At 40.1% G+C, this 25539-nt stretch overlaps 4 protein-coding genes and 1 long non-coding RNA gene across 7 annotated transcripts; 2 read left to right on the forward strand and 3 right to left on the reverse strand.

The window, feature by feature from the left end:
* Nucleotides 1-416: 416 nt before the first annotated feature.
* Nucleotides 417-2507, reverse strand: LOC135581411 (pentatricopeptide repeat-containing protein At1g14470-like). Its single transcript, XM_065123062.1, has one exon. The coding sequence runs from the start codon at nt 2472-2474 to the stop codon at nt 549-551; it is 1926 nt and encodes a 641-aa protein (XP_064979134.1). The 5' UTR covers nt 2475-2507; the 3' UTR covers nt 417-548.
* Nucleotides 2508-2720: 213 nt separating this feature from the next.
* LOC135581414 (KH domain-containing protein At1g09660/At1g09670-like) lies at nt 2721-12536 on the reverse strand. Of its 2 annotated transcripts, XM_065123063.1 has the most exons (7): nt 12246-12536; nt 11353-11438; nt 10592-10737; nt 8307-8441; nt 8109-8225; nt 3328-3471; nt 2721-3232 (listed from the first exon to the last, which is right to left on the reverse strand). In XM_065123063.1, the coding sequence occupies exons 1-7, from the start codon at nt 12356-12358 to the stop codon at nt 3086-3088; spliced, it is 888 nt and encodes a 295-aa protein (XP_064979135.1). In that variant the 5' UTR covers nt 12359-12536; the 3' UTR covers nt 2721-3085. The 2 variants fall into 2 exon arrangements, with proteins under 2 accessions (XP_064979135.1, XP_064979136.1); XM_065123064.1 differs by lacking the exon at nt 8109-8225 and having other exon boundaries at nt 12246-12522.
* A 108-nt stretch (nt 12537-12644) lies between these two features.
* LOC108953617 (uncharacterized) lies at nt 12645-16124 on the forward strand. Of its 2 annotated transcripts, none has more exons than XR_010489670.1 (3): nt 12645-12796; nt 12942-14873; nt 15830-16121. It is a non-coding gene; the product is annotated as an uncharacterized LOC108953617 (long non-coding RNA). The 2 variants fall into 2 exon arrangements; XR_001979403.2 differs by lacking the exon at nt 12645-12796 and having other exon boundaries at nt 12859-13595; nt 13850-14873; nt 15830-16124.
* A 1126-nt stretch (nt 16125-17250) lies between these two features.
* On the reverse strand, nt 17251-20153 carry LOC135581420 (glycosyltransferase BC10-like). The gene is made up of 3 exons (XM_065123065.1): nt 19867-20153; nt 18926-19476; nt 17251-18259 (listed from the first exon to the last, which is right to left on the reverse strand). The coding sequence occupies exons 2-3, from the start codon at nt 19442-19444 to the stop codon at nt 17618-17620; spliced, it is 1161 nt and encodes a 386-aa protein (XP_064979137.1). The 5' UTR covers nt 19445-19476; nt 19867-20153; the 3' UTR covers nt 17251-17617.
* Nucleotides 20154-22058: 1905 nt separating this feature from the next.
* LOC103995704 (two-component response regulator ORR1-like) lies at nt 22059-25213 on the forward strand. Its single transcript, XM_009416363.3, has 5 exons — nt 22059-22370; nt 23472-23551; nt 24036-24113; nt 24235-24305; nt 24663-25213. Exons 1-5 carry the CDS (start codon nt 22211-22213, stop codon nt 24856-24858), a joined length of 585 nt encoding a protein of 194 aa, XP_009414638.2. The 5' UTR covers nt 22059-22210; the 3' UTR covers nt 24859-25213.
* The last annotated feature ends 326 nt before the right edge of the window (nt 25214-25539 follow it).

Genomic DNA, 25539 nt, shown 5'->3' on the forward strand with positions numbered 1-25539 from the left:
TCCCTCTGTTTTCCTGACACCCCAACTTCTTCATGTTATATGGTTTCGAAAGCTGGAAATAAGCTCCTTTTTCTAATTGATGCGTTTCCTGCCCACTGCTCTAGGATAAATGAATGGTTTTTCTTCAAGAACTACTTTATGGATGAGCTAAGTATGAATTTTTTTTTCTCTGCCTTCTTTGTAAGTAGTTGGCCCTTTTACCCCCACTGTTTTTGTGCCATCTATTGAAAATATGTGTAGTATTCTCATTAGGAATATGTTCAGAATATCGAACGGCGCTGTTTCTATGAATCAATCTTCCTCTCTTCAGGTTTTATATTATTTGCAGAGCAGCCATAAACATCATTCAAGTCTGTCTTGATAAATAGATCTCCTCCCCCCTCAGGACTAAAAGACCTTTTCGGGATGATAAGATGTGAAAGAATGTTTATAAGCGTCCTCTTCTTCCTTTATGATTCACATCCGATAAAAAGGTACATGCATGGTGGTCTCACCTAATTCACTCATCTTCCTTTGCCAACACTAGACTACCAAGAAGAGCCCATGTTTTATTGAAGGTGCAACTTACCATCCAATTCTATCCGGCTACACCCACTCACTTTGTCAACACCTCTTTCTCTAATCTCTCTCCTAACCTTCTCCACAAACTCCCATTTCCTTGCAGATGCATAGATATTAGATAGCAAAACATAGTTGCCTGCATCCTCTCGTTCCAGCTTGAACAGCTCTTCTGCTGCAAACTCCCCTAGCTCAACCCTTTTATGGATTCGACTTGCGTGAAGCAGAGCCCCATAGACGCCAGCATGTGGCCTCACGGGCATATCATCGATCACCTTCTTCACTTCGTCTAATCGCCCAGCTCGACCCAGTAAATCCACCTTGCAAGCATAATGATCGACCGTAGGGGATTCGATCATCTCAAACACCCTGCATCCTTCCTCTGTCAGACCTGCATGGCTACAAGCAGTCAAGACACCGAGGTACGTGATGGCATTGGGTTTTATACCTTCTTCCATCTGCCTCATCAGTGCAAGTGCTTCATGCCCATCGCCGTTAGCTGCTAAGCCTGAAATCAACGAGTTGTAAGATGACACATCCCTCTTTGGCATTTCCTCGAAAACTCTCTTAGCTTCTTCCAAGCTTCCGCAACTTGAGTACATGAAGATGAGTGCATTGTATACAGAAACAGTCAGTTTGATTTGGTTCTCCTGCATGTAGCGTACCAACCATTTTCCATGTTCGAGAGATCCCAAATGCCCGCAAGCAGAGATAAGACTCGACATCGTAACTTCGTCTGGCACCAATCCCTTCACCATCGTCATATCCCTAAAGAGTTCCATAGCAAGATCAAATCGACCATTCTGCGAGTAACCCGAGATCATCGTGTTCCATGAGATCACATCCTTAGCTGGCATGCTGTCAAACAGCTCCCTTGCTGCATTTAGATCACCTTCCTTTGCATACGCGGCTATCATAGCATTCCAAGACGCCGAATTCCGATCTTCCATCTCGTCGAAGATCATCCTTGCCTTCACCAAATTTCCACAACTAGCATACATGTCGATCAAGGCCGTCTTGAGGAAGCAATTCATGGGCACCTTCCTCTCCATAATTATACTTGCTATGGATTCGGCAAACCTTATATCACCCTTTGCGGAGCACACCGCGATGATGGAGACCCATGTGGTCTCATTGGGACGAACTCCAGCACTGACCATTTGGTCGAACAGTCTCAACCCTTCATCCAGCCGATCGTTCTGCACATAACCCGATAGCATTGCATTCCACGAGACAACGCTCCTCTCCGGCATCCAGTCAAAGAACCTCCGAGCAGCCTCCAGCTCCCTCAGCCTTGACAGCCCGGTAACCATCGCAGTCCACGAGACCACGTTACGTTCTGGCATCAAATCGAACGTTCTAAGCGCTTCCTCCTTGCGGCCCCACTTCCAGTACCCCGATAGCATGACGTTCCAGTCCGCAACCGCTTTCTCCGGCATTTCATCGAACAGTCTTCTCGCGGTCTCGACGGGCCCGTGATGAGCGTAGGAACTCATCACCGCGTTTCGGACGAACAGATCCCGATGATGACCCAGCTTCAAGACGAGGCTGTGGGCACAAGCAGCTGCAGGGCCGAGCGATTTGATCAAAACAGGGAACACGGAGGGTGCGTGCGGCGTGACGGCGAGGCGGGACATCCGGCGGAAGAGGAAGACGACGTCGTCATGGGCGCCAGAGCGGGAGCAGATACGGAGGATGGAGGCGAAGGAGCGGGCGTCCGGGTGCGGAATTGAATCGAACAGGAGGCGAGCATAGTGCAGAGGGGCGCCGATGCCCGCGCAGTGAGCGACGAGGAGGGTAGCGGCAACGTGGTGCGAGCCATCAAGGGGTGTTCGGCGGATGACACGGGCATGAAATTGCTTGAGGTGGTCGAGGCTTTTGATCCGACCGGGCGGTACGGCCGGATCGTGAGACATGCAACGGCTAAGAGCACGAAGACAACCGGGAAGTTTATGTTGGCAAAGAGTAGTAGTAAGGTTATATATATATATATATATATATATATATATATATATATATATATATATATATATATATATATATATATATATAATTAACTAAAATAAGTCACCATGGTCTTTTTCCCTTGTGCTCAACAATGTCATATCATATGCTATGATCTAAAAATGCAACCTAAAAATGAAAATGGATCCAAACTTAGGTACAAGAAACAACTGAATCATTCAATTACATCAACTGCCAAGAATCCATCAGTACAAGGTTACATACTAACAATAACACATCAATTTCTACGGCAAAATCACACTATAAGTCATCGATGGTAAGTTTACCATTCAAGGGTAAAGGGAGAAAAAAGAATAAATAATCAAACAGATTCAGAGTACATCGATAAACAACTAACGAGGAACCTTCACACGATATGTTTGTATCAAAAGGATATAACCAAGCTGAGCCTTAGGGTGGGTGTCTGGCCGTTTTCGATGATCGCAACAAGAATGATTAGTAGGCCATGAATATTGGCAATGAGACCATGAGTTGAGGTTGGATTAAGCACCAGAATCTTGAGTCATCGACCTGTTTTTGCCCGTTTCATACCCGTGCTGTTGAATGGGGATAGGCTCGGGCTCAACTGAGGGCTCTCTTCCCGCAAAGTGCCGTTCAGAATGGCTAATTCCCTTAGCTGTTGCTTCTTGTAGTAGTCCACGGATTCGTCCTGGGGCATTATATGTTAAACATAACTAACCGACATTACAAACAATTGATTGCAAGTGAATTTTGCATGCACAACACAAAGGTTTTGATTTGTACCACTGGCTGTAAAAGATCTTCCAATATTGCCACAGCTTGATTTAAACGAGCATCGATGATGTCTGCTGTAAACTCTGCCTCGACCAGGACATGTAATGGCTCATTCAGGTGCTCGTATCCGGGTTTATCTCTTAGTTTGTCTTCCTACAGAAAATTCAAGATTTTGGAATCAACAGATAAGGATATATTGCCCAGCTTAGAATAAATATCCATTACAACTTCTGGAAGTGATGCTTAGAATAAAAGTTATTTTGATGTACAAGATTAATGCCATTCGAAAAGAATCTGGCACAAGAGTCCTGATATAATGTAAGAGCATCAAAAAACAAACCATTTCTTCAGAAATTTCATGCATTGTATGCATCATGCACCAGTATACATGGCAACCATAAAGAACAACTAAAATTCTACTCCAGGTAAATCTGAAGAAAGGAAGACAAGACCATACGAAGACTTGGTTTCCTCAGACGGTCATAAAGTCACTGGTTACATCAGAAAATATCAGTAGAATATAAGGAAAAGACAATCTTAGACCTCCATTAGCATGGAAAGTGGCATCAGGAGCTCATGACTACATAACTCTGGAAACGAAACAAATGATTCATAAGTTGCAACAGATTAGAGTGACAGACAGATAACCATGATGCTAAAGTAACCATGAGAAAATATCCATGTATTTCTATTCCTCAAAGTCTCACCATTTTATATATTGCACAAAGAAAAGATATCTCCTAACTGTAGCTTACCCTTAAATGGTCACTGAGAACTTCCAACATGACCCTAGGTTGGCAAGGACAGCCAGAGATAACTATTAAATAACAAGGTTTTCCTTTGTATGTACAAAATTTATGCGAATATGCATCTGTTTGGTGCAATAAGTGTTCATGGTTATGCCATTAATCTTTGTGTTCCAAGATGGTCTATAGATATCCAAGAAGAAAGACATAGTCAGTTAAGGAACTAAATAGTATTTATACTAGATGATGGTAGGTTATGTGATGACAGGACATAAAAATTGGCTACACCAATAAAGCAGTATCTTCACACATAAAGCATTCAAACCTAGAGTTGTTAGTTCAGAATCTTCGGATCCTAACCAAATCCCAAGCAACTAAAAAATTGCTAGATTTGGTTAAACACAGTCTCCTGAAGCCTCCATGTAACTGAGGAATGAAGCTCTTGCAGAGCTTTAAAGATAACAACAATATAGCTAAATGTGATGCATGATATAAAACAGGGTATTCAGTTTCGAATGATACCGCCCAGTACGGGCAGTAAATACCGGTCCGACAGCTTACCGGTACGTGGACCGCCTGTTACCGGGCGGAACACTTAAAAGCGACCGTATCGGACGATACGGGGTCATATCGGGTGGTAACGGTCAAAATCGACCGTTACAGCTTGGTAACAGTGCTCCAACGGTCAAATTGACTGTTGAAGCCCTTTCTCGTATGTTTTTAAACCCTTCTTCTCCCCTATTTCACTCTATTTTACAGAGAATCATATGAGCAACAACAGTACAATGATAGTTGGTCATCCTTCTCTGAGCAATAGTATGATACGGAGCAGTAGATCAGTAGCGAAAGTAGAAGCTCTGACATTCACCAATATATGCCTCAGGAGCTGCCTCGGACAAGTATGATTCATGACGATCAACCTACGATCATCACCACATTGATACATCAATGACATACGATGTATCAATACACTATGTCGTGGGATCAATTTCATGATTGGGTCCAACAAACACATCATATTGATATGCAGATGTATAGGATTGAGGACTCCGATCCACCACCCGTGGAGGTCCGTCGTTCGTTTTGGTGATAGAATCAGCAATCAGGTATATCAGCATATGTGATTATTTAATTCATTTGAATTTTAGAGTTTATATTATAATAAAATAGTCTAACAATTCAAATGAGTTTTCTATAGATATTTTAATATTTACATAAGGACAATTCGTAATGGACTGAAATATGAACTTTGCACATGATTATTCCTCAAAGCCCGAAAAAGATATGTGATACTATTCTTACCTAATTTATATTGATTTTGTTAAATTTATGCTATTACTATATTTATTTCTAACTTAAAAATCCTATCGTAATTTTTTTTTTTTTCAGGGATTTTTGGAGGGTTTTACTCCTAAATTAGGTGTACCGCTCGGTACATCGTGGCATACCGCTCGATATATGGTACCGTACCGTACCGAGACAACCTCGAAATACCGGTATAGTACGGTATTTCAATCCTTGATAAAAAATAAAGAATAGTATTCGGTGAAACTTTTAGATGGCTGAACTTTTGATTGCAAGAGAGATCAGAACCATTAGGAAGAAATTATGTAATTTTTTGCTGTTTAATGAAACACAGGACCAGGAATAGGTACCATGATTATCACTTGTAATAGAGACTCCAACAAAAGCTGGAGTAATGTAAAATCCAATGCAGCATAGACTGAAGAAAAAATTGTTGGGAAATCATTGGGGGCGACATCATATACGCAGCGGAAGAACAAGAAAACAAAAATCCCCGATTCCCAAAAAGATGTTCGTCGTCGTGCGAAGATTGGTGCGCAAAAATCCGCAAAACACAAAACTGCGTATAGAGATTGTGTTACCTAGGGAGATCGTATATCCCTGTTTCCTTGCAGATCCTTAGGAGAGGGTGAAGGAGGTCAAGCGTCCTCCTCTCTAGCGGTGATCCACACAGCAGGGTTGCGACGACGCTACTCAAAACTCCAGGCCTACTCTGAGGTGGAGAGGGAGAGGAGAATAGGAAAGGCAAGCAAAGACTCTAGCCTATGAGGCTGTGAATCCCTCCTATTTATAGAGATCCCGTGTCAAACCCTAATGGGTCCTTCCCTAGTGGGTATTGGATCTGCATCCAATAAGACAAGGGCTCCGTCGGATATCTCATATCCGAACCTCTACTCATCGCAATGCCTACCATATGTGTGTGACCCTCTAGGCCCAATATCGAGCTGGCCGTGAGTCATACCTGTCAGAACTCCTTCTAACTCAGTGAATTATTATCTCTGTAATAATTCACTCGACTCATCGACTACGGACGTACTAGGCCACTACGCCGTTGTCCCCAGACGATACAGGGGAATCCAATCCATTGGACCTGTCTGTCCTCAGTTACCATGTACCTATAGTCCCTCATCCATCTAATATCCCAGAGACCGTATATCGAGCATGGTGTTGTCAGACCCATACGGTTTCTACTCGAGTCTCGCTCTAATCGGATTCTCCCGGAGAACTCTTTCTCTCTCAACCCGAATGACCCTGGCCAGGGATTTGTCTGAGCAAGAACACATGAGATATTCTTCTCATGACGCCGAGAGTGGATGATCCTCTATCGACACTCAATAGCCCTCGTAAGGTCGACTACCACTCCCAATGACCAGCTGTACTAGATCTGGGAACAGCCAAACCTATAAGTCTGGTATCAAAGAGTGGAGCACTCATACAGGACATCCTTGGTGTCTCAAGTCTAAGGACCAGATACACCACTAGGACTACGGAATCGCTGTCTGACAATAAGGCATCATCAACCATCCAGCATTCCGTAAGCGGATTAATCAGTGAACTCATTCTCCAATGAGCACCTGTACTGTATCCCTAGTGTCCCTACACGAGCAGCTATGAGACCAGCTGCATCCATCATATGGACGGGTATACAGTACACCAGTCTATCCGGTTATCACGATGTCCCTCTCGAGTAACCTATGACCGGGATCATTTAGGATATGTGTTTAAAGGTGAATCAATCTCATTATCGTGATCTCATCACGATCCAATTCCCATTGCACAAATCCAAGGACATCACAATATATGTATGCATTTATGCAATAGTTATAAAGTGATATACGCCAAAATATAATAAGCAAAAAGATTCTGTATCAAGTCACACGTGCCATCACTCACGTGATTGGCTTGCTGGGCACCTATGACTAGCAAAAATAACAACAAGAAGTCACTTGCACCAGAACAATAGAACAAACTAAGTTTGGTATGTGCTTGGAAGATTACAACTAAAGAAGAACACAGATCTGCAATGCCAAAGGACAAAATATTTATGCACAGAAATACCACGAAAGTGGATGGCTTTAGAATTTTTTATGGTCGCCCAATGAAAGGGAGGTGGAAAGGCAATGAGAAATGGACAAAACATCATTGGGAAGTTCAAGAAGATCTGTATGTCGTAAAATGAATATGATGACTTTGTTCAGGGTCCAACGGAAACAGCAGAGAGCAAACTTTGCCTATTACATAGTCCAACGACCCTACTTTGATATTTTCTCTAGCGGCATACTTTACTGCTTCCTCGAAAGCCATAAGTTCGATAAGCGACATAAAATATCAATACTAGATCATGTTTATCCACATTTGTTGACTTGTTCACAATATACAATTGTTCACCAATGATAGATACCTACAGGAAAAAATCATTTTCTGATTGAGACAACCAACGTATTATATAAAACAGTACATGATACTGTCATAATTAGATAAATATAAAAAGGAGAGATGTCTAGAAGAAATTTATAAGCAAGAGGCCCTTTTTTTCTTTGGCACTGAATTTACAAGAGTCAAAATTTCATCATAATCACTAATCAAGCCATACCCCATTTATAAGCAGTTGGCTGTAGATCACACTTCTAAGTAGAGAAGGTTCAACAGAAGATTAGATGTCATCTATAAGGAAGATTAAAATGTAATATTTATTTGTAAGTTATGGTCTATAATCTAAAAGAGCACTTGGTGCCCTACCTTCACAGAATCCTTCACTGAACCCCTTCCCCGTATGTAAACTCTGCACTGAGTTGTAGCTTCAACTCTTTTCAAGGAGTTTCCTCTAGGTCCCAATAAACGGCCAACAAAATTAAACTAAGTAAAAAAAATGCAAACAGATTAGTCCAAATCCATGTTCCAAATATTAAACTGAAAACGTCGATACAGTTTACATACATTTGGATACTTGTCAACGGGAACATCTAGCCTTATGACTTTCTTCACGATGGAGCTGGTACCGACTCCAGGAATTCCATTCCAGCCTGCAGTTGACGTTTGAATGGCCCCCATTCTGTGGAAGTATCCATTTTCCTGCATACAAAAGTTGCATTAACATAATCTATTAGTAAATATTTAAATATCATTTAAATAACAACCCCAGATAATAATAAAACAATCTTATAAAATTACATTCTAGTAACAGAAACATTCTACTTAGCTTTCCTCAGAATTAATTGGTAAAAATAGGTTGATGTATTCCAACATAGTGACAGAAAGTCAAATTTATTTCCTCACTTACTGATTCATAGTGCATCATAAATGCGGTTATTGATGGATACATTTTGACTAAGCAAAAATCATGGAATCAGATTTTTGGGGAAGTATGTGTCTCAACAGCTCATCTTAATAATAAGAAGGATAAAAAATACAATGTATATATGTATAAATATATAATCCCATCAGGTTGACAAAAACCCTTGAAAATGTGATCGTTGAACAACTTAACACATGAGGTGTCATATTCTAACGAATGTCCAAATGAGGATATCTGTGATCACTTCTAAACCAACCGCTTGCCTTTTCTCTTCTAATCAGCCTATTTTGGGCTGGTGATATGTTAGTAAAGGAAGTTTTTAGCTTACAGGAGGCAAGGGTTAAAACTTGTGGAAATTATTCTTTATAACTAATTCAGTTGGTTCGGAGGATTAGATCAAAATTGATCTGACCAAGATTTTTTTTTTTTAAAGTAAAGAGATGCATTAATTCAAAATGTTACCATACAAAATATTAGAGGCGGGTCACCTCTCCAAAAAAAAGAACTAATCTGTCTACCAAAATTGGCTAAATTGTGAGCCAAAGAGTTGTTACTCCTGCTGATGTGTCCAACCAAGATCTTGAGGAGGGAGAGAATAATGTCTCAAGATTCAAAGAGTAGAAAAGTATCAATCTTGGGTGGACCCAAGGGTGGATATCCACTAAATGTAATGAAGCTTAAAAAGCTGGAATTTACCTGAAATTATCATAATCAATAAACAAGATGCAAAAACACTGCCAAGATACACCATTAGCAGTGCTCCTTGGAATTCTATTAGAATGACAAAATTATATTAGATACATTTCATGAGTCAGATACACGCCATGAAATGGACATGCATCACACTCTGTGCACGAGTTGGATTCAAAAATATGTCTAACTACTATGACAACGGTAGAAGCAAGGATTGATGAGTACGAGATCCAGCTTTTGTGTGACAATTAATGGGTTCATAGACAGATAAAAGGACCTCACAAATGTTAAGCTGAATCTACTTTATTCATTTCTCCTTCTAACTTGCTACTAAGTCACACTAATCGTTCTGCAGTATTACTACGAGGAATAATCCTTTTCTTCTTTCACTCCTTAATTTGAGATTCTTTTTCTGAATTCCAAGAACTACTGGATCCAACTTCATGGAGTGATAAAATCCATATACACAATTCAAGCATTAAACAAAAAATATTTGCTAAAATCTATCATAAGAAAGAGAAGAAATTAGTTATAATAGGTTAGAAACTCTAACAATTCTGTTTCCCAGTAATCATAATATTATTTATTGCACTTATAACAAACTTTCACTCTGAACTAAACAGATATATTGATTTAAATCTGGCATCACAAAACACTACCTTATCATAGTCACAAAATCTACGACTACTCTTTAGGATAGAAAGCTCAACAATCATTCTGAAATCTTAAAACATATTCCTACCCGAGTTTAATTATCTAGAGAATATTATTAGGAAATACAAAAAGAACTCAAAAAATTATGATGATTATCTGATTGATGAAGATATGGATACAATCTTGCCACCGATCCCAAAGGTTTCAGCATTCCTCAGATCTCTAAATCTCTTACAGGCTGCTTTTATGTAAGAATTTATGCAGCCAAAATCTTGTCTATTGGTTGCTACTTAAATCAGTTCCTGAATCATACTAAGACTTTCTAGTTGACTTTCTAATGCTCCCCAAACCAAGTCATGTAACCCAGTGCACGAGGCTCCAGCTAATGCGAGGAGGATCAATGTATGCAGCCTTTAGATCAGAACTCACAAATAATGAATTTAAGAACAAAGGAAGAAAAAAAAAAGCGTAAAGGCTCCATGTCATGCTAGATAAACTAATAATGAGGGTTGCATTATGGAATTTGAGACTTAAATGCTAAATCAAAACAATACTTTATAGAAAGGTAAAGTGGTGTCACCTCAGCCTGCATGCCCGACCAACCCTCCAGATCCATTGGTCCACCATTTGATGGGTGTCCAGCTAATCTTAATGGAGAGCCATGCTCAATTCTCTCAGGATCGACAAATGCTTGGTTAGGTGCTAAACCAGAAGCCCGCATAATTTCTGCAACATCAATAGTAACTCATGCATCAAGGTCAAAGACATTCTGGAAGTAACACTTTTAATCATGTAGCACATGAAGAAGATAGCATGAACTATATTGAAACTTATTTACCAGCACAAGGTCATCTAAGATCAAATGAGGAAACCAGAAAAAAAGGGTTAGGGGTTTATGCACAAGGTCAACACAGCAAGTCCCCCAATTTCAGTAATCAGAGAACAAGACCATATCCGATCATCATTAGAAGCATCAAGTACCAAATCATTGTCCACTACTAAAAGTTGAATACTTTATTTTGTCTAAATTAGGGTCTCAACAAGATTCAAGAGCTGATGCAGATCAGTACACCCAATCGTTCCAAAAACAAGATACATTGAACACTGGTAAAGACAGTGCAGTTATGAAACCAAATTATTAAATAAAAAGGCTGCATGTTACTTAAATGCCCAAAGCAAATTATGCAAAAATGTCATAGTCACTTACAGTTGCATCATCAAATAATTTCATAAATTATATGATCAGCTCATTAAGAAAAATCAAAGGAAACACTTACCAAAACACAATATGTCAACCCGATTAATGGATATAATAAACAGCAGAGTCATATGATCGCATACCTTGGTTTAAAAGCCTGTTGCAAAATGGAAGTACTTGCATGAATGGCCCCAATTTCTGCCTCTCAGCCAATAATTCGGCCAAATATCTGCAGAAACAACAATTATTCTCTTATTATAGTAAGCATTGGAAAGGTCAAATAGCAAATCACATCTGAACCAGTAGAGGATGTTACAAATTTGAAGTTGACACATTGGTTTAGGATACATGCAGAGTAAAAGCTTAGTATGTGAAACATGGAACCACAAGAACCATGTTTCAATTGAATCACGATCAAGAGAACTTGTGTTCTAGTAGTTGCCAACTTGCCATCAGTACTAACCGATACAATTTGATAGTTGTACACACGGCCGCAAGTAAAGTAGACAACGATTAGTATTCAACGAGAACTACCATTGAAGGATGGCCAGGATTGGTTCTTGAATTCACTCAATATCATGCAGGACAAAAGAATTATGTTTGACAATCATACAGTGCGCAAACATGGAATTGCAAGACACTGCAAATCCTGAAGCAAACCTGTTTTCCGCCTCGAGTAGATGATTCGTCACATACATGTAAAGGCCATACAAGTTCAAGTAAAGAAGATCTATTCTGCAGCGAGTTCTCGGTTGAGCACTCGAGCAAACGAGATCGCCAAAAGCCCCAACTCAGAAAGAAAATTAAAGGTAAAGAAAAAAAAAGATCCATCAATTACATCTAAGTCCAGTTAGAAGAAGGAAGATTATGTGCCGAAGTTAGCAACACCCAATTCCATAGCAAGATCCAGGTCAACCAACCAAGAGTCAACTCATGAACAGCACTCCACAGATCCCCAGCTGAATCAAGAACCACAGGACCACTCCCCACATGACACTAGTCAAACGGAACGCAGCAGGGAGGAGGAGTTGCTGACCTCTCTCTATCGGAAGACGCAGGAGACCTGATGGAGTGGTGGGGGGAAGGCGATGAGTGCACACCGGAAGGAGAGTACTGGAAGTAAGCAGGAGATGGTATTCTCTCATCCATAGTCGACTCCCCGAGCTTCCACCCGCACAACCAAGATCGAGGGGGGTGGCAATCAGGAGAAGAACGACAGGCTGGGCGGGGTTGGCAGAGGGTAGGCTGCTGCTCTTCTCTCCCTTCCCGGGCTTACAGCCAGAGACACAGGGCAGATGATGAGAGAGAGAGAGAGAGAGAGGCCCAAAAGAGAGCCTCGGATTCCTTGTCTTGCAGTATATATACCACTTGGAATGATTGAGAGGCTTCCTGCACCCCCTTTTTTACAGATCTGTGTGTCAGATACGCTGTCGGCGTTCGCAACTCTCTCTGCTGCTGTGCTGGCTGTGCGTGGAACCACACGAGGCTTCTCCTCTGCATCACAGCCGTCCATCTGTGGCTTCTCTCATGATGGTGAGCCGTTGACTGGATATTTCGGAGGTCAACAATTTATTTGCTTCCGAAATGGTAATGATGTGCCCAATTTATTATTGGCCATTAATCGTAATTAAAGATAATATTTTTTTGGTAAAATGGCTCAGCCATTAATATCGGAGGAACAGTTTCGTAAAAGGAAATCGAACTGATCAACTCCAATCATTCACCGTCACAGATTATCTCATTCTGCGCACATCGCGAGGAATTTTAGATGCTTTGTAAAGGTGGAAGATTCGTGTGATCGAGTGTGAATTTTTAATATATGAAGATGGAGGATGCAGAATCCCCAATTGTCGAGCAGATTCCACACCTGCAAGCACGAGAGAGGGAGTAAGGACGAGATGCGACGACAACGATATCAAAGCTTTCTGGCCTTCTCATCGGAAGAAGACGGTCACAAAGCAAACACTAGGATCCACATGATGCATCAGAAGGAGAGAAACACCTTGCGCTGATGAGCCCAAAGGCCCTTGACTTATGCATTCAAAGCGCTTGATATATTGCCCCACATAGCTCAAAGAGAGGAACAGCACCAACCTCGGAGCTAGCCAAAACCACGGCTTGCAACAAGGTGCAGCTGAAGAGGATAGGGTACCCAGTCCAACTGACGAACCTGCTCAAGAAAGCCAAGGAATCGTTAGTGTTGTGTGATGCTGATATCGGCGTCGTCATCTTCTCAAAGCAGGGTCAAATCTATGAACTAGCCACATCCGGGCACTTAATCTATTCACAACATTGATGACATGTTTCACAATCATTCAAGGACAATGGAAGGTTTGATTGGGAGGTACAAGGTGGTGTACTTGAGAAGTTCATCCAACTGCAGGTGGTGAGACAAACTGACTCTTTGGGTAATTGATAGCATGTTAAATATGATTTATAGACAATGATTCAATTGTGTCATAAACAGCAAGGCTCTTTGAAATACATAAGCTATATGTTCCATCTTCATCAATTAGCAACATAGATAGCAGATATCTTTTGCTTCTTATGACTGTCTGTCATCACAAAGAGAGAACCATAGAACTGCTTTGAGGTTATGGCTTCAGTTCTAATGGTTTGACTTTGTCTTCATTTCACCAGGAACCTCAATTACAAGAGATATTCAAGTTGAAGCATGAGATTCTTCTTCTACACAAGAGTGACAAGGTAATTACAAAGTCAGATGCATCGGTACACATCATATACAGGTACATTTCTATGTTGTTATTTATAAATATACTTGTATTGCTATACAAATCTAGAACACATCCGAAAAGGCTGTGATCATTTGCAAATAATTCGTTTTTACTATTCTCTAAAAGAAAGGATATACAAATTAATGTCTTGGAATCATTAACTACATTTTCTATCTTTTTTCAGAACTGTGTTCCTATCTAATTTATTATACTGACAGTCCAGGTAATTATCATTACCCACAAATTCAGTTTCTGCATTGAGAGTATTCAGTTAGTTTGATAAGTTCACCATGCATTAGCTTGAGTTTTTCTTTTCTTTTCCCTTTGAACTGTCATACAGAAATCATCAAGGTTCATTTTGCGCAATTGAATAGAACAATATTTATCTCGTATGTGTGTCAAAATAAGAACTGCATTATTAATATTCTCTTTTACGAGTACTTTGAGTTGTGCAGATTGTCAGCCAAGTTCTTGTTTCTTATAAAAAGGATTATTTCTTTTTTTGCTCAAGGACAATCAATGTATTATTCATACAGGCACATATAATGCAGTTCATGGTTAACAGAAGAGTGACAGCTAGATTTCCATTTAATGAAACAGAGTTTGGTCTCCCTGTACTTGTAGTGTTTGATGATGAGTCCCTACAGAATTATTATCTTCATCTGAATGTTGTATTTCTTTTCTTCTTTATGCATGCTTCCAATACATATTTCTGATTTTTTTTTTGCCTCTCAAAGAAGCTATCTGTAAGCATATCAATTAATCTAAAAATATGTACATAGTCGCCATGACATTTTGCATCTATAATTGAAGGATATGTTTTATGACAGATACATTGGAGGGGAACTGCTGAATGTATGAAACCGGATGAAATGCATATATCTTGGAAAGGCATCTCAACATGAATGTGTCATATCCATGATGCAAAGGTTAGAAGAATCACCTATTCCTTAGTAAAATTTTAATTATACTTACCAAGCATAAAATTGAATCTGTCTTCATTGAAAAAAATGCAAATCATGTTTCAACAGGTCCAGTCCCTGAAGATTAAGGTAGCAACTTCTGTAATAGCTTTAGTTTAAGACTTCAGTAATAATCTGTCTAACCGACATAAACCTCAACTTTACCACTAATTAACCTCATATTTTGAGGACATGCGTTACATGTCATCTTGAATAAGCTAGCCTTCAAATCTATCCTTTCAATAATTTGCTTATAGATAGGATCAGAAGATCGTAAAAATTTTGACCTTCGGCTCTGCATTGCTAATTTGTTATGCAGAAAGTGATACAATAATGAATCTTTAGCATGAAAAAGTGACAACAATGTAAATGCATGTATTGTTTAATGTGCAGATACTGGGGGAACAAGGACTCTGTTATGCAACTCTCATGACAGCTAACATTCCACATCCACCAAATATACAAAATGAGTATTAGGGCAGAGGGAATTGAAGGGCCTGCAATGGATTTTCCTACTTGAAAAAAACTACTAGGATTGGGTGACTTTGTAGGATTGAGTTTGTCTCTGTTATAGTCTTCAAGCAACCATGTATTAGCTACTCTACACATGAATCACTCATCTAAATGCTTCTGTGTTATTCCAAATATACAAATGAGTATTGGGGCAGAGGGAATTGAAGGGCCTGCAATGGGTTTTCCTACTTAAAAAACTACTAGGATTGGGTGACTTTGTAGGAATGAGTTTGTCTATGTTATAGTCTTCAAGCAACTATGTATTAGCTACTCTACACTTGAATCACTCATCTAAATGCTTCTGCATTATTCCAAATGCTTGAATGTCCCGCAAACTGTGTTCTAAGCTTCTACTATTTCAGTATTCTGTGCTGTCTTCTCTACTCTGATGGATTGATGTCTTGATCCAGGTCACTTTGGAAAAGATTTGATTTGTCATAGTTGCATGTCTTCCCTACTCTTCATCTCACAACTTGTGGGTGAGTATTTGGTTGCTCTAGTATACTGTGTAAAGAAATGTTACTTCTGTTAGGATATATGAGATGGTTTAATTGCTCATAACCTATCAGCTTAAAACTTGCCATTTTTTCTTTTCTGAATTTTACATATTTGTATTTTCTCTAAAGAATGTATAGAGTAGAAACTACATCATGTGTACACAGACCAAACCATGCAAAATTTGATGTTATTATTATTATTATTATTATTTGCTGTGCTTTGATGAGCTACAGTTGGTACGGCTTCCTGAAAATTCTCATCTTTGATTCTTTCTATGATGGTGCCTTCTTTGGCAGGATTCCTTCTGATCCTTAGATCCTCCACATCTCACTTTCATCGTTCGATATAATTTTGTTAATTATTACTAAATATGATCCTCAGTTGCCAATTTGAGTTTAAAATCATAAAAAATTCTAAATATCTGTATTACTCCGCTTCTTTTTCTCCTTTGCTTCGCCATACTAAACCTTTTTTCTTCTTTTTTTCTAAATTCCTTTCATAAAATGTTTCCATCTTCGTATAATATATAAGACTATGTATATTGATATTTTTTCACATTTATGACATGAAAGTAAGATGTGTACTTCCATTCTAGTGATGATTCCAAAAGAAGCCTCAATCCAAAGTTTATACTACAAAAATGTTGTCTTGCTTTTCCTCGGTCCATTGCTTGACCCTGCAACACTACATTCACACTTCTGCTTTATTCAACTGTACAAAATTGTAATGAAAAATCACAACGTTGACTTTTCCAGGTTAATATTATCCTACACTCTGTTTGCCGGTTCATCTTTAAGCAAGGCCATCTTTAGTCAACCTCATCATGACTTCTGGCAACAGTAGTAGGCCTTCTCCCCATATAATTAAGGACAGCAACTGAGCTGGTCCATGTGGATTTCCTTGAAGTCGTTGGCAAAGGCAGACCTCTTTCTTCATGTTCCATCAAGAAATCTTGTTGACAGAGTAAGCTTACAAGCCAATAAGGAATAAAAGAACAAGGAATGATAAAAGGGTTGACTGATTAGAGATAAAGATAAAGAACAACAAAGGGCTATATACAAAAAAGATTCCATAAGCAGATTTGTATACACAATTATCGCCTATCGATGAAGTCAAACTGCCCCTGATCAACTTGAAGAGTGTTGCAACTGTTTCAGTAGGCATATGAACATATGCTTTCAGCATCTTCAATAGATACCTTAGCATAGAGACTATCATCCAATCCATTTCAAGAAGACCTGTCAACATAAAGAACATATCACCTTCTAGCTAATCACATTACATGTTTCAATGTACGATAGAAATTTTTTTTCCAAAAGCTAGAGAGATCAACTGAAGCAAATTCCTTTCAAACCTCAGCTTCGAAATAAACTTTTGAATGTACAAGGTAGCAAGATTTAAACCATTATTGTTTAAACCATTAACAAGATTTAATAGTTAAAATGCACTCCCATTAACCTATTGTAGACACCCTCCGAAGGAGGATGTTGAAAAGGAAACTTAAGATGCATAGGTGGCACCTTTTTCATTGTTAGTGTCCAACTTGGACAGCTGGGACAAGATTTCAACTTCAACGATATTTCCAGTATAGCTGCCATATCTAATCCATACATAGAAGGAGCAAAACGTCACGAAGTAACTAAAAAATAATCACCTCTCTGAGCTATTCTGTATGAAGAAAGACAGGTAGAAGAAAGACTTCAGAATCCCATTACTGTTGAAGTGAGGTTGAGTAGAGGATCCAAGGAACTAGGAGCAAATTTCCTGGCAAAGAGGAAACATACAGACGTCGGCCTCGAGTTATACATACATGATGTTCCATTGTTTCTAATGGACTGTATAAAATCAGGTGTAATATTTGGAGCACCATATGTTGCTGGATGGGGCCCTCCCCTTGACCAATCAACCCAGGTGATGGTTCGATTTGCATTTAGGGACCCATGGAACATGTTTAAGAAAGTCGGTATATAGTGCTCATCAGGATAGCATGAAGGCTTGCAGTATTTACTAAAAATGGAGTAGTACTTGTAGTCTGCTACTACATTTACAGCCAATTCGCGGTTGAGTTCAAACCACTCAGATCCTTTTCTCCACTGGTGGAGCTTGATTGTGGGAAACATGTGACGGCTATAACGCCCACGACCTTGTTGTGAATTCTCATCATAGGATTCGACGAAGCTGTGAGCAGAGTTTATGAGGTACTCATAGACAGTAGGGAAATTGTACACAGGAATGCAGCTCTCAGAGAGAAGAATAAAGCGTTCATTGGAGAAATCCAGCAAAGCATTAGCCAAGAGACGCTTCTCTGCATCCACTAGTGTCACTGATCCCCATGAAACCTCCTGTAGGAAGACCATAGAGAAATATATAAGCATGCTATCAACATATGAAGCAAGGAAAACAACACATCAATTTGAAAAATGCTTCCGTTGACTATGCAAAAAATATTGACATCAAGTTGTACTGTTGTTGAGGATCTCTTCCGATTTCATTCCTTTTAATATTTTTAATTTTAAAATTATTATTTAAATAATTAAATATAGGAATTCCATCGATTCATAAACTGATAAAGTAAAGAATCTCAGTTGAGTACAAGCAGATTAAGTTTTTGCAAGTAAAACTTGAATAAGTTCATCATACTATGTCGGAGAACTTTGTATCAGAATTATGGATATCCACAAATGAAAGAATGAGGATCTCACACAAAACCCTTGAGAGTCTATATGTAAACATTTCGAGAATACATGTGCAAGAACCTAGCATGGCACAGTCATCCCCTATCTAATCAGTGGGTCAACCGTAATGTCAGAAATAAAGCATGACAAGGAACTCCGAGAATATTAATGCCTTAAAATTGACCAGCAACCAGCAAGTTCTATTAAGAATATGAAGCTATCATCTCCCAAGTATGCACTAACAGTGGGATGCATCACGTCTGCTATCTAAATCATTCACACAAAACAACAATGTACAAGAAGTATAGACAAGAACATAGAATTATGTGTAACCTCGCTGGGGATCTGCCGGCCATAGAAAGCTGAGCTTTCTGGTGCGTTGAGTTTGTAATCTGGGATTGTGTGCACGTAAACTGAATACAGCCCCTCATGGCCTTTGAAGAACCTGTCCCACAGCCTTGCTAATGGCAAGGGCCCCCTGGTCATGAACATAAAAGCCACCTTCGGCACCCTCTCAAATGGATACTCTTTCATCTTAGGTGCCATGGACACCCTCCAGAAGAGCTCTTTGTCTGACATGCTATGCATCAAATGTGCCGGACTCAAGAAACCCTTGAAGCTCAAGCTTGCCTTGTAGCAGTTGGTGGTGTACATTGTCTTCGGAAAGAAGATATCGGTCTGTGAATTGAAGGACCTCGTGAAATGTGCGCTTAATGACAAGCCTATGATAATTCCCGCCATGAAAATGACAAGAAACGAGACAAACTTTATCAACCCGATGGACCAGCTGTTTCTTGGGGTCCAAGGGGAGTATTCAGCCTCCTCTTCATCTGGCCTGTTCCTCGGCTTCATCTCTCTTTTCTCAATCACCAATTTCGAATTACCTGCCAGCCAATGATCGAATGAAAAGCCGAAGGAATAGACCAAGATTCCGAACAAAATGACAAGAGGAAACAACGAAACCACCAAACGTAGAAACACCAATTCATTGGAATCATCATCGACCAAACCTATAACTCAATCCCTGAATCCTACGGAAATTTCCCTAAATCACGAAAAAGATGCAGTCTTGCTAATGATTTCCCGGCCAGAAGCACAAATACAAGCAAAAAAGCACAGGGAATGAATCGGAATCCATAATTCGACCTCCGCGCCAAAACTTTCATCCCTACATCAGTCGAAATCCGGAAAAAGGATAAAAACAGCTCCACCGATACCCCACAAAAAGCATCCATCGCGAGAGGCAGGTTGAGATCGAACGTCGAGAAGCTTACCTGGAGAACGATCCAAAAACCTCCTCCTGGTCCTGTCTCGCTTCGACCACCGGCCCCTCCCTATGCAGCGAATCTAGGGTTGTCCGAAGCCCAGCCCTCGCAACGGACGAATCAATGGCCGAAGAATTGGAAGCGCGTGGAGGAAGGAGGGAAGGTTAAGGGTAAAAAGAACTCATCTCGTTGGCGTCCCCATCGATCGATCGATCGATCGCTCTCAATGTTTCCTCGTCGCGGGCGGCACAGGATAAGCCGAGTCCAACCCGTCGAGAGACGAGGCGGGGAAGAGGGAGAGAGAGAAGGGTCTTCTATTGGAAGTCGTCGTGGGGCCCAAAGAGAACCGGCTTCGGGTGTTCGCGTGGGCTCTCGTTGTTGGGGTGTGAAAATGACACCGGTAGTTCCTGCGACCTCGCGCCGCACTCGCCGTAAGGAAGCTCATTCACCGTCTAACCAATCACGAGCTGCCACGACTTGTGATTTTAGCTTAGCCGTGTGGGACCTACGAATGGGGTTACTGTGACCGCTGCGTTATTCCGAAGGGACGGCAACTGCTTGCTTTTATGTCGGAGGAGGCGAACGTGAACGGACCCACCCGCTTTTCTGGTGTAAGACATGCCCTAGTTTTGGAACAATAAAACGATATTACATGAGTAAAATCACATTTAAATAAAGAAGAAAAAAATGATTTTAGTTTCTATTAATATTTTTATTTAATTGATTGAGGCAATAGTCTCTTGAATTCAACTAACAAAATCTAAAATATGAGTTTTACCTACAACTCGGTTACTATGACATGGCACACAATCTATTTCCAAGGTAGATGTTGTGTATATGTCATCATCACTTGAAAGAACAGAAATTTGTGTGACATCTCTGGGCCAGCAAATGATGAGGAAATCTTTGGCACAGCCATATACAGAATGAAGATTTCCGAAGCATACACTCCGGCAAATCTTTGACCACTGTATGCCTTTCCTCGTTGCAGACTACTCTTTTCTTTTCCAACCAAAGCTTACATGACTTTTGAGACATGACATCCTTTCCCAGTTCTCCACCAAATGATCTACCTTCTCGGGAGAGGCATGAAGTCTCATTCCTTGAGAAGGCAATTGCCAAATGAATGCTAATGCCAAACTGATAGCAACCCACATGTTAAATGTAGAACTGCAGAGATTGTGGTTGCTGAAATGTCAAATTAAGTGAAATGAACTCTCATATCTGCAAGCTAAGCTTTTATATCTCTTCCACTTCTCGGAAAAGGAGAGGCATGACAGTGTCATGGATTCAGATGTAGTCACATCTCTCAATGAGTTGCATCACTCGGGAGGGAGACAGTGGCTTTCTCGAGAGAAACATTGCTGAAGACTGCAGTACATGAACAGAATACACAATAAATGCATCATCATGAAATGAAGCACAGTACAACGACAGTCTACAGTACAGTTAATTCTCCATCTCTCTCTCTCTCTCTCTCTCCCATTAGAGGTTTAATTATCATGACCCACGACGGAGGAAGGAAGGAGAGGGACAGGGTTTGAAGACACTAGGGGGCCATGCTGTCCACAGCCACCATGGGGCAGGGGAACCATCCCAAGATCTCAAGGATCCAGCATTGTCCCCGTCGTGTTCCATGGATCACTTCATTTGCTGCGTCTCCTTCGTCTTGGTTAGTAAATCATCTTCTTTATCTGCTATATAATGCAGTAGTAGACCATCGAAATTGTTTCCCTCAATAGGTTTCTTTATGTACATTGTTGACAGTACTCTTCTACCTGCTGGGTTTTACCCAAAGGCTGCAGCAAGAGACAACAAGAGAGAGAACTCCAGAAACCTAAAGAAGAAACTTTAAGATCAATCATAAAAGAGGGGAATAAGGAAGGAAGGCTGAGAGGAAGGTCAAATGACTCGAATCCCCAACAGAAGAGAGCGATAGATTCTCTCCCCGACAGCCATATCTGATAAAGAAATCTGTCCACGCCCCGACTTCAACCTCGTGGTACCCACCCCACCTCCTCCTCTCTTTCTACGAACCGACAGCAAACAGCCTTTTTCTCGATATGGTGTCTCTTTGGCCTGCGTGTAGTGGAAGCACACGGGTGTTCGGTGAGTGAGAGGAAACAGCAAATCCTGACGCCGATTCTGGCTGTTGTCTTAGGCAGATAACGAATCCCAGTTTTCACTCTTCCACGCCATTCCTTCCCCTCTTCAACTCTGCACTTGACTCAACGCAGACTGTCACCACTACCTCTCTCTCTCTCTCTCTCTCTCTCGACCCATTTATAGGACTTTGGAGGAGAGGAGAGGGGAGGGAGGGAGGAGGTGGGATTGTGCGCTTCGATTGGAGGGGATGGAGGAGGAGGCGGCGAAGAAAGAGAGGAATGAGGAGGTGGAGAGTGATGGTGGTGATGGTGGAGTAGAGATGGTGAGAGTACTGGTGGTGGATGACTCCCCTGTGGACAGAAAGATAGTGGAGATGCTGCTCAAGAAGAGTGGAAGGATGTTTGAAGGTAAGTGGATTCTCTTAATTGTCAGGTTCAACAATCTAGATCTGTGGACTGGTTCTTGCAGTTCATCTGTTGATCCCTGTTTTGTGAGACTGCTTGTCGCCATTTGCCAATTTGATCTTTCCCAAAACCCAAATCACAACTTCAACACACAAAGTTGAGTTAGTGAAAGTGGTCTAAATCATTACGAAACCCACATGCAAGTCTCGATTGTCTCTCAGGATGCATAGTTCTGCTACCTAAGCAAATCAAAGCCAACTCAACACAGTTTCCTTCACAAGAGAAGGTCTAAACTCAAAAGGACTCCGGATCTTGGACACAGAGAATGAGATCTCAAGCACCCCTACTTGTAGAAGTCCATGATAAGGATGCCCAGGCCACCACCAAAATCCACATTTCATCAAGCTGAGGTGATAAGCAACTTCTTTCCACCTTCAGGGAGAAAGAGGTGGCATAATACCGCCAATGCCGGTCCCAAGCCTGGCTGAAAAGGGTATATAATTGCATTAGGCCATTAATATTAGATCTGTAGTTGTAGGTGACAAGCATTCTTAGTGGGTATTTCAAATGAATCTTTAGTGTTTGGTAAACCACATTATAAGTTCCACTGTTAAGTTTGCAATTCTATTTTTTTTGCTTGTTTCTATAGCTGGCATTTACATGTAGAGCAAATGCAAGTTTATCTCAGAATCACTTGCCTTCAAACAGTCTGCATTATTTTTCTGACACTGAGTTCTGCATGTAGTGTTGCCTCCAGCAAAAGAATGCAAGATCCAAACAGGGTATTCACTTAGGGCTAGAAGTCATCCTACACCAGCTCATATCCTTGTGAGCCTAATCTATGATGATTTAGGACTTGACCAGAATTATCATTGATGAGGCTGCCATAGAACAATTATCCTTCAGTAATTAGATTGTCCCCCATATTGTTTTAAATTCCTCATCCTGAAGATAATTTTAGTTGTCTTTGTGTCAATCTGAAAGATTGCAGATTTTGACAATCTCATTTGATAGTAAAAACTCTCCTTCTGAATAAACAAAGCCAGTGTTTTTGCTCTCTTTAATCATTTTCAGAACACTAACTTTCTTCATTTGCATTTTCAGTTATTGCCGTTGATTCGGGGGAGAAAGCAATGGAAGTTCTTGGTTTGAGCGGAGTAACGATTGGAAGGCCTCATTTTAATGTATGTTAAATTTCCTAAATTCATTCTTAGTTGTTGATGTTTTCTAAATTCTACAATTAAAACTATTGTGTTATAGGCTGGTCAAAGATACACTTCTATAAGATATCAAAAGGATACACGATAGCAATCAATCTATTAGTTTTTAACTAAGACATAAATAGACCCTAAAGGGATCACACATTGCCAAAGAGTTATCTAAACATTTGCAGTTACATTCTTAGTTCAAATTTGTTGTTCTGTTAATGTATAAATATTTTGAGCAATTAACAAAAAATATATACAAACAAGTTTATATTGCTGAGACGAAAATGTTGTGGTGATCGTGTGTAGTTACTAGAAAAGATGGGGAAAACAGATACTTCCATTCGTGAATAATTAGGTATACTTTCTCTATAAAGGCAAATTGACTTGTATTTAGACATGAATATGACCTGCCACATCACCTTGATGCTTAAACCTGATTGATCGGAACGATGCTGTGCAGGAGCAGAAAATTGATGTAATTCTTACCGACTATTGTATGCCACATATGACTGGCTATGACCTTCTCAAGGCTATCAAGGTATGCAAATGTTACTCTTTTTTCCTCCCAGCAATCAACTTATAGTTTTGTAATTGTAGCATAACTTTATCTGCCAATTTATGCTTGCTCAAGATCTAATTAACTTTTTGTATTTTTCCAGGAGCACGACAGCTTAAAATCCATACCTGTAGTCATGATGTCATCTGAAAATGATCCTCAGAGAATCAGCAGGTATATTGTTAATTTCTGGACATTTTTGCATCGTCAGATAGAATTTGAGCTCTGCAGATGCTGCTCATGCCAAAAGAAGTTAATTAGCATGTCAAGTTCAAGTGTTAGCGCAAGTGAACGAAAGTAATTAGAACAAAATATGTTTGCTCGATTAAGTTGGTGACCGCTGCTACTCAAATAATTCATAGCTGTTCTATGCTTCCAACTGGAGATCATTCTTTACCAAAATTCTTCAGTTACATATGCAGCATGAGAGAAAAATAGAAAAAAACAGCATGTACCAAAACTAATTAGATTTGACTTCTGAAATCTGTATTTTCTTTTCTACTTTTCGGGATGCTGATTCTCTTTGTGCAGGTGTGGAGGTATTGGAGCTGAAGATTTCATCCTTAAGCCACTAAAAGTAAAAGATGTCCAGAGGTTAAGAACTTATGCTGTGCCAAGAACTCCAATATCCAAATCAGGTACCAAGAGGAAGCTGCCAGTAGATTTGGTAGCCGAAAACAGTGGTTACGAGACGTGTCAATGGGTTGCTAAAGTTGCTGTTGCATGACGATGAATTCTCTGATGACTCTTTTTGACACTATAATATTAGTGATCAAATGTCGAAAGGTATAAGATCAGTAGAACCGAGTTTTTTCTTATCTGTTCCACATGAACAAATTTACATTCCATTGAGTTCATGGAGATTTGGTTATACCATTAATTCTGGTGCATTAGTGGAAAATGATGGTATGCAGATGGCAAATAGTCATCCTGAAACACTATACTTGTTCTTGACTTACAGTTCGATTAGTTTGCTGTGGCAGCTGAGTAGAGATGCTTGTAACTATTTGGAGGCCTTGGAGTTCAATGATTTCTTGTGTCTTTGGTTACATTAATGCTATCCATTGATCAGCTTCTCTTGATGCCAAGCTGAGCTTATTCTCATTATATTTTCCTTGCTGTTTAGCATAGAATTAATTATTTGCATTCAAAGCAGTTGAATGCATACAATGCTACAATGCCTTGAAAGAGAGGAAACTCCCTCCCTCCCTCCTTGTCCATCTAACACTCCAAATGCTCTCAACCTATCTGTTTACTGCAATTTTGATGGAAGATTAAATGATGAAGCTTATCACATGTATGTACATACAAATTCATGTTGTCAGTTTCAAAGCTAAATTCACACTCATATCAGAAAAAACAATGTTCATCTGCATCACACTGTTTCTTTTCTTCTGTTCAACTTCAA

The sequence above is a fragment of the Musa acuminata genome, chromosome BXJ2-8 (assembly GCF_036884655.1).
Source record: "Musa acuminata AAA Group cultivar baxijiao chromosome BXJ2-8, Cavendish_Baxijiao_AAA, whole genome shotgun sequence".
NCBI classification, from domain to species: Eukaryota; Viridiplantae; Streptophyta; class Magnoliopsida; order Zingiberales; family Musaceae; genus Musa; species Musa acuminata.